Source organism: Hippoglossus hippoglossus, chromosome 2, assembly GCF_009819705.1.
Source record: "Hippoglossus hippoglossus isolate fHipHip1 chromosome 2, fHipHip1.pri, whole genome shotgun sequence".
Lineage (NCBI taxonomy): Eukaryota > Metazoa > Chordata > Actinopteri > Pleuronectiformes > Pleuronectidae > Hippoglossus > Hippoglossus hippoglossus.
In genome coordinates, this window is record NC_047152.1 from 8,082,879 (window position 1) to 8,092,083 (window position 9,205).

Here is a 9,205-nt window from a genome sequence, read left to right on the forward strand (position 1 = left end):
AAAACCACATGAATGTATTTCTCAAGTCAATCACAGATGCTTCATTTAATTCAACTATGCCTTTTTATTTTGACTGGAGGAGTTAAACAGATGAAAACTTGGCAGTTCTGTTTTCCAATAAACTGGACAAGCAAACAGAGAATCATAGTGTTGAGTTTTCTTGCGTCGAGCCTCATTCCAAAATGCCGCTTATCCACTTTGAAAAGAAAAAGAAAAGTTGTAAATCAATCAGTATTTCCACGTTTGTGAATCTGTTCTTTCAAGCTACTTAGATTTTCTTGTAAACATGTTGAACCGTGTCGCTGTGGGTGTGATTGTTTCTCAGCAAGTGGATATCTCATTTTGGAACAGGACTCCTCATTAAACAACCATTTCTTGAAGCGACTGGCTGAAACGAATGACACCTCTTGACTACTGCTACAGGTTTACATCATCCAGGATCTCCGCCGTGTGCGGCTACAGACACAGCAGCTGTTGGTTCGCTCTGGTGCGGTCGTGTAGACTTGTTAGTGTGCGCTGAGGAGTTAAGTACATCTTCTCTTTTCGTGTCCTATTCACTACAACCTGAGATGGACGATGTGACCTATTCTTGATTAAAATTCTCTGAAGACCCAATTACACTCCGGTCTGATAAATAAATACATAATCATTCACAATAATGAGACGTAGTAATTCACAGTACTCAGCAGGGGGACGGGAGGGGCGAGGTTTGGGGGTGAGGGGTATTATATGGTACAATAATCGACTCATTCAGATACATATCTTTGTCAGCTGATAATACAAACACAGTGTGCCTCTATATTTACAGATCCAGTACATTCCTATCCCCACCGTGGCAGGCACAGTCAAGTGGTAATACAGGAGGACGGGCCCAGACATGGAGAGGTCTGGGTCCCGTGTCACGACACTGCAGCCACCAAGTGTAGCTCAGTGTCGCACTTGGGGTCATGACCTCTCCGTGCTCAGGGCCCCGCAGAGCCAGAGGAGGCCTGTCCTGCAGCGGCGGGACCAGGCCCCTCTGGACATGCTTCACAACAACACAGTTTGAGCAGGACAGAAGGAAATCAGCTTTACAGTGACAGTGAGGGAAAGAAAAGAGAAGAGAGAGAGAGGAGGAACAGAAGGAGGGTGGTCGTGATGGTGCTGGAGTAAAAAAAAAAAGGACACTGCGAGCAAAGGCTGGCGCCTGGGAAGCAGACACAGGTCGAACACGCTGCACACATCATAGCCCTGGCCTGTGTTTCCCATAGATACACACAGCGGCCAGCAGGGGGGCCCAGCTCGCTGCTACCAGTTAGTGAAGCAAAGGCATCAGCTTGAACCAGTTCCTCTCTCTGTCTCAGGCTGATTCAAGTACAAAACAGATGGTTTAAAGGTAGCGTGGATTCTGCACCTCCTCGCTTGTATTTTTTAAGACTGGCCCTGTTCTTCTGTGTGTATCTATGGCCACCGTAGTGCAAAGATCATGAGTGAACACGATCGCAGCACTAAGCTGGTTTGGAGAAACTGAGCGGTCTAAAAAAATCAGGCACGTTTTCTTTACTTCTCCTTTTCACGACCCTTCAGGTTTTGCTACGATATATCAGGCAGCACCAGAATTAGCCTCTGTTGTCAATCTCTTGGTCGCCAAGGAAACCAGCAGCCTTTTTGTTTTTCGTAATGGAAGGCATATTTCATATCAAGAGAAATAACTACATATAGAAAAAGAGATATGTCCGTGGAAAGGCGCCATGGTATAATACGATGAAAAAAAAGAGTCTGTCCTTTTTTACCCTTTTCCTCCCAAAAAACAGGAACATAACCCGCACTAAAGGTAGAAGAAAGCGATGAAATGTTGGCTGCAAACGCCTGCACGGCGCTGCAGGGCTCTCGAGTCGTAGTTGTCTGAGGAGGAGAGGCAGTGGGAAGCACTTTTCAACAAGATCAGGACATCAGAGAGAGCGTAGCTGGCATGCTGAAGGCATTTTTTGGAGCAGAAGGGTTGTTTCCTAATTTCAAATGTTTTCTGATTTCGTTGGGAAGGGGGGGGTGGGGGGGTGCTTGTTTTGTGGCGACTTGAGAACCTGGTCAGAAGCTCTCGGGCTCCTCCAGGAGGCAGGGCTGGGTGGACAGAGGCACGAGGGCCGGGGACAGGCTTCGCAGGCCCACCCCGGGGCGAAAGCTGAGCTCCGGGGCGGGGAGTAAGGGCTTGAGGATGCTGACAAGGCAGAAGGCAGAGCCGCTGTTGGGGATGAAGTTGACCTTGTTGCGGTCGGGACACAGGAAGGTTGGGATGTCCTGCAGAAGTTTGGGCCTGGAAACATGACAGTACATGGTGGTTAAGTGAGTTACATTAGAAAAGATGTACTGCAGATGAACTCTCAGAGAGACAACACAAAATGACTATTCTAAAATAAAACATCAAGCCCAGGGCAAGACACGTCTGACCCCTTCGTCTGGGGCCTGCTGACATCCTGTGAGATCTAACAGTGCATGATTTGTCATCCCACTCACATGGACTCCTCGAACACTTTGACCTTCTCGCAGCCCTCTGGAGGTTCCCTCTTGAACATGTAGCTGTTGTTGGGTCTGGGAGAGGCAGCGTACTTCGGCAGCGGCGAGTAGGGTCCCAGCTCTGCGGACAGCAAAGTAAAATCACGTGCATGAGTGTGGGCAATGTGCACACGCTGAGATGTGTGCACGTCTGTGCGCTTCATCACCTTTCTCCTCGTAGGGGCTGCCTCCACTCGTGTCGTTGAGGACGGTGAGGTAGGAGGGCGAGATGGAGTCGGGGCGGCTGCTGCAGTTGCTATGGTTACCGCTCAGGCCGCCCCCTGAGGGTGTCTGTGTGTCGATGCTGCGCGTGCTGCTGCTGCGCTGCTGCGGGGGGACAGGTGGGGGTGCACGGTGCCCATCTGGAACGTCCTGTGGCTGTACACACACACACACACACACACACACACACACACACAAATGAGGTCACAATAACAACGTTGCTCTGAGGCTTAATCCCCGACCAGTGATGGTGTGTGAATCCTTAGGCCTCATTTATAAATGAGCCTAAACAGTGAAATCTTAGGGGAACTCACAACGATGGTCTCTTCCTTCTCGGGGGTGTCTCGGATGATGATGCGTTCTATCTCCTGGTTGAGGCCCTCCACGCTGTTGCGGAAGCGAGGGGCCGATGACTTGGATATAGGGATGGGTATCAGGATGGTCTTGGGCATAGGCGACTGCAGAACACATAAACACTGGGTTTAATACAGATCCTGCACCAGTTCACAGCTGTGGCGCACTGAGCACCTGACTTTCATCCAGCTGCAGTGAGCCGGAGATGTCTCACGCTCCATGTTTCTGTGTTTACTGCTCAGCCCACAGAGGAGAAGTTACAGCTGCACTTGTAGGAGCAACGTTACAGAAGCAAGAAACTTGGGATCATTTGCTTAATAAACACACGCACACAATCTCTCCTGCACACACCTGGGACTGGATGATAGTGTGGCTGCCATTGAACGGGGACTTGCGGTCTTTATCCCTCCGATGGCGGCTGCTGCGTTTGCTGCGCTGGAGCTGCTGACGCAATTTGGCAATCTGTAGATGTTCAGACAGAGAGAGACGCTGTAATGCAGACACAGTATAAACATGCAGTATTAATGGCCATGCAATAAGTGAAGACACACACACAATGCTCCGCTATTTATTTAACGACCCCCTCCAAGAAAATCTATGAAAACTGCAGTGTAATGAGGACAGTATCAAAAAATAAAAACACACACACACACATCGGAGAGTGCTTCTCTCCACTTGGTTGTTTATTTGGCCCAAAGAGCAGAATAAAACACTGACCTCCTTGAGCTGGTCGGTGCTCCCACAGGAGGCCGAGCGTTTGTGAGAGCCCCTCCTCCTCTCATCTGCCCAGGCCCTGGGGGTCTGAGACACACACACACTGGTTAGAACAAAATGTGAAACACACAAGCATTAAACAGCCAAATCATGAGACTCAACCAAAAGAAAAACAGACTTGGATTAATAAACGCACAACAGGACCAGTCCTAACAACCTAAAACATCTTCATACTGTGACTTCAACGACTCCAAACCCAAGGGTCCTAAAGATAATTAACAGGGGCTGGAAAATGATCTAATTTCAGCTTGGAACTTGATTTATTTATGTCCTTTAAACATGTGAAAAAGATAGTTCTACTATTTTCTTGCTTCAAGACACAAACACTGAATCTGGAAAGGCATCCTTCAAATGAAACGTTGAACGTGAAAAGGAAAACTGCTGATGAGTCATGTCCACGCTGGGGTCGTAACCTGTGATCGCTCCATCTAAAGCTAAAATGTTTGGGAAACACTGCCCTGTAGAGGAGCAGCTCTGAGGCTGCTGTTATAATCACAGTGGCACTGTTGACAGTACTTAACAGCAGCAGTAAAGAAGCTTTAGTGCAGTTAAGAACGATTACAACAGAGGTGTGTGTGAGGGTAAAACTTCAGTGTTAGAAGTAGAACAGCAGATATGACCTGAGGCGACGTTATAAAGAGTGAACGTCTGTTTGACATGGGTTCGGTTTAAAGTCCGTCACTGATTGACAGTCAAGAGGCAACGAAGCGATGATGCAAGCGTCTGCAACCTCTCTCTGTCTCTGTGCATTGATCGTCTGCAGCATAAACACACATACAATACATCCGGCGAGCGTCCAGTACGACTTTGTCTGAACCGGGGGTGGACAACATTTCAAAACACAAAAATTGATTTTCACACAGCTTTCTTTTTTTTTACAGTTACAACATATATTTGATAGAAAGATGAGCTGCCATATTCACAAAGCACCATCAACACGTGGCATGCCTCAGGGCTCTACTCCTGGACCACTATCATTCCTTATTTATATACCAGTACATTTTTCACAGACATTGGTAAAAGAAGCAGACGCTGCTTTATCTCAACAACAAGAGAAACGGTTGCTGTAAAATTTTCTAAATATTAACCAGATACAAATTGAAAGATGTAAATTCTCACCTGCGTCGCTTTGTCCCTCATGTAGGGAGCGTGTTGGTCCTGGCTGTCGTCCTGAGGCCAGGGACCTGTCAGGTGAGAGCCAGCGAGCGCGCCCTGCGAGGGCCACAGCTGGACTCGGTGGCGGGAGACCGAGAGGAGAATGAGGAGCTGCGAGCTCGGGCAGGGAGGGCGGGGGGACGCCACAGGGCACGGAGGAGGACCACAGGTAGGTGTGGTGGGTTAAGGCCACTGATGCTGTCTGAGGAGGAAGAGGAGAGAGAGAGAGGTGTCTTAATGAGTTGGGTCTTTAGATGTAAACAAGTCAGCACATGGTAAACACATCAACAAATCAACAGACACACAGTTGGCCTGTGGGATAAGCTCATGGACGTCTTGCTCTGTCTAGGTTTGTGTGCATTTGCATTTGTGTCTATGCGCGGGTGTGTTGCCAGATTGATGTTAATCCATCCTGGGCAGAGCGGATATGCCCCCGTCTAAGTCCCACACAGCCCCCTGGGTTAATGGCATTAGAGCAGCTTACAGGGATGGCGGGGGTGGAGGGGTGGGGTTGGGATCACTGAGGGCAGGTGCCTGATTCTGACCAAATGACCCCGATGCACTGCTGCAGCAGCAGGTTCTGCCTCGGTGCTCGGGTCCACCTGTGGCAGCGTCAGCACATTCTCATCGCAAATTACAGCTTCGCATTGGAAAGGAATAAACATGAGAATCTAACAAATGCACGACATTAAATTCTGCTATCTATCTATCTATCTATCTATCTATCTATCTATCTATCTATGTCTATCTATGTCTATCAATAGTCACCATTTCTATGATGCTGTTACAGGAGATGCAACAACAATGAGGAGAAATGAATATTATAAACACGCACACACAACCTACAGGTTCCATGGATGGATGTAAATCCCCTTGCAGGAGACAGAAAGCTCTAATATATGTATTTTCACTGTGGGTGTTGTCTCAATGGGAACTGAAAAGCCAGCCAGTCCTATTAACACAATCCTGCAGATGCAGCATGTGTGCACACATACAAACACACAGCACCGACTGGCAGAGCTAAATTTGGCAGGGGCCTTGACCAGCGCACATCACTGTTGCTAGGGAACGCTGCTGACTGATCTCCATTGACTGCGCTTGTGTGTGTGAGTGTGTGTTAGTAAGTACACATGGGTTTGGGCGATCAGCAGTCTAAACGCCCCTCCTCTCTTTATTTTGACGGCTGATTTTCCTGTTTCAGACTGTGCCCACGAATCAGCAGTCTGCTACACCGCACTGCAGGCGGACAGTAACGCTGTGTGTGGCTGTGTGCGGCTGTGTGTGGCTGTGTGCGGCTGTGTGTGGCTGTGTGCGGCTGTGTGTGGCTGTGTGCGGCTGTGTGTGGCTGTGTGCGGCTGTGTGCGGCTGTGGCTCAGCCTGCTGATGTATTTCTCTACATGGATTCACAGTAATGATATGCAGAGACTTTACTTGGCAGTATCTCGGTGTCACTGTGAAACAGGTGAGTTCACACTGTGAGGCCGACTTTATTGATCTGCTCGGGGTAAAAGTGGCGGCTCCCACACTCACACACACACACACACACACTAATCAGTTAACACAGGATGTAAATAAACACTTTCATCCATCCATCGATTTGGTGTTTCCCAATAAAGCCTAAAAGGACGTCCAACCAACACTCAACAAAATAACTATTGCAATATGATTTTCATCAATAGCCATATAACAAAAGTCCAACATATATCAATATAATGCTTCTGCATTGCACAAGCACAGTGAGGAGGTAATAACAACAACATGATAATATTATTAACTAATTGATCTACCTAAGATTAAACTAAAATCTGTCTTTACACTTAAAATAAATAATAATGTGACATTTAAGATATTAGAGCAGAGAGAGAGAAAAACAGAAAATATTCACATTTGAGATTTGGAACAAGTGAATTCTTGGCAATTTAAATGATAGATATTTATATTGATGATAGATTATTTCAGCTTTTGTTTATTCACTTGCTTTTGCACATTTGACTGCCAAATTCAATCAGAGCCTTTTGAATGCAATGGAATATAAATGAAAAGGAAGGAGATCACATGAAACTGCACTTGTTTATAATAAAACCTGGTTATGAATTGCACAATAACACTGGTGAGTAATGAGGATGGCTCCGTGTGAGTCACATCTCCCAGCAGCAGCCTGCTGTGCTGCAGAATCTAGGCCAGACGTGTTTACTATAGCAGAGCATGCAACAGCAGCTTTATCACAACAATGCATGGACCCACAACCTCGCATGACACACGAGCACCGTGCACAGTGATGCAGGTTGGGTTTAAATGTGTGAAATGAGAGGAGGAGCGCGCTCACCTGCAGAAAAGAGACCTGCTCATCCAGGGAGCGCGGAGCTCCACAGCAGCCCCCCGGCCCCCGTGGGTGTTTGCCGAAGATGCTGCCGGGCAAGGCGGGCGAGAAGGGACCAGGAGAGGCGGCTACAAGCGAGGGGAGCCTTCGTTGGAGAGAATCACAACCGGGCAGGACATGGTGAGGACAGCGAGACGTGGTCCCCGACTCAGGAGGTGTCAAAATGGGCGTCGCTGTGCTCGCACCTCGCCTCCTCCTCCTCCTCCTCCTCGTCGTCGTGGATGGATGTTTTTCTCTCCCCGGCTGATGCGCAACGCCGCGACGGACCGAGGCGCACGGCGGTGCGCGCGGTGCTCCGGGAGAAACAGAAGAAACGTGGGTTCTTCTACGAGCGGAGAGGAAGACGAAGAGCCGGCGGAGCTGCAGAGGCAAAGGAGAGGAAGGTAACGGAGGGAAACAACACGGACATGGAGAGGAGGTGATGCTGGCCTCGGCTGACACGACGGGAGGAGGACCAGTGTGAAGCCACGAGGGCTGAGCAGGCACACTGCTGCTGGGCGCTTTCAGAGTAAAACACCCGCTCCTTCCAGAGGGAGAGTTCACACCAAACTGAGAATCCACTCATCATCTCCTCACCACTGTGTAGATGGAGGTGGGGGGTGGGGGGGTGAAGTGTCACACCTCTGGACTCTCAGGGGTAAACGGCGTTGCAGCCAATTCCAATGCAATTGAAGTAACTGAAGTAAAACAACAGAAATAAAACAGAAAATGCCTCCATGTTGTTTATGTGGTGTCATCCAAGTGTCTGTAAGCCCAGAGATTCAAATTCCACTGGAAACGAGGCTCCCAGATGATCCACATTTATTGTTTAAAGATTTATAGTCCAGATCATGTGTTTACACTGTGCATCTAGGACCATGTAGAGACACAACGAGGAGGGTTAGAGTTTAATTGAGTTCCCATTGATTGATTCACTGATAATAATCACGACGGAGCTAATAAACAGTGAGATCTTGTGTAAGTATGATTACATTCATCCTAAAGTCACAGTAAAACGTGGCACCATACAAAGTATTCTCATTTGTTTTTATTCTTCTTATTATAAAGATAATATTTTTACTAATACACGCACAGTGCAATAACTATGTAACTTGTCCCTTTCCCTGTGTTTACTTGCACATGACAAATAAAAGCTCCTGAAACAATATGATTATATAATTGTAAATGCTAGTTTCATACTATTTCTTTATCTTATCACTACTGTATTTATTCTAATGTTACTTCTGGGTCTATTGCTTCCCTGTATTTTTTCTCGCCAGGTATTTTTTATTTTATTATTAAGTGTAAATCAGTCCATTTCCGGTCTCATCCGGGTTACTGATGGTAACTTGACGCTGTGACGTGTCTCGTGCTGATGCTGCAGTTGCTAGGGCGCGTGGAGCAGACGGCGCAGAGGAGAGGAAATGTCGCCCTCCTGTGTCCACTTTAGTGAATTACAGGGACTCTGCGGGAGCCAACATGGCAACAACAGAAGAATCTTAAATTATAAATATTCAGTGTTTATGTGAGTAATTTAAAGTACTACTACTAATTAGTACTCGTCTGTCTTAATTTTATCTTTTCAAGATTCAAGATTTAAAGATCTTTACTGTCATTATACTCAGGTACAATAAAGTTGTAGTGTACAAATATATATAAATGTTATTCTGTGATGCACTTTGTAACTGTGTAAGTGTGTAATTGCTATACAAATAAAGGTACTACTACTAATAATAATAATAATGATGATGATGATGATGATGATGATAATAATAGAAATATCTTTCAGGGAATTAGTTTGATAAAAGT

General features: G+C 46.9%; 1 protein-coding gene across 1 annotated transcript; it reads right to left on the reverse strand.

Moving 5' to 3' along the window:
- Window positions 1-44: 44 nt before the first annotated feature.
- On the reverse strand, window positions 45-7,897 carry fam117ba (family with sequence similarity 117 member Ba). The gene is made up of 8 exons (XM_034607634.1): window positions 7,364-7,897; window positions 5,002-5,239; window positions 3,826-3,909; window positions 3,460-3,570; window positions 3,069-3,212; window positions 2,700-2,910; window positions 2,494-2,614; window positions 45-2,293 (listed from the first exon to the last, which is right to left on the reverse strand). The coding sequence occupies exons 2-8, from the start codon at window positions 5,020-5,022 to the stop codon at window positions 2,068-2,070; spliced, it is 918 nt and encodes a 305-aa protein (XP_034463525.1). The 5' UTR covers window positions 5,023-5,239; window positions 7,364-7,897; the 3' UTR covers window positions 45-2,067.
- Window positions 7,898-9,205: the final 1,308 nt, after the last annotated feature.

Bases quoted from the DNA above. Each gene is read 5' to 3' on its own strand.
- fam117ba (XM_034607634.1), bottom strand. From the start codon at position 5,022: ATGAGGGACAAAGCGACGCAG. The intron at 3,571-3,825 runs GTCAGTGTTTTA...GAACATCTACAG, and splicing joins GCACCGACCAGCTCAAGGAG to ATTGCCAAATTGCGTCAGCA. The intron at 2,615-2,699 runs GTGATGAAGCGC...TGCTGTCCGCAG, and splicing joins CAGCCCCTACGAGGAGAAAG to AGCTGGGACCCTACTCGCCG.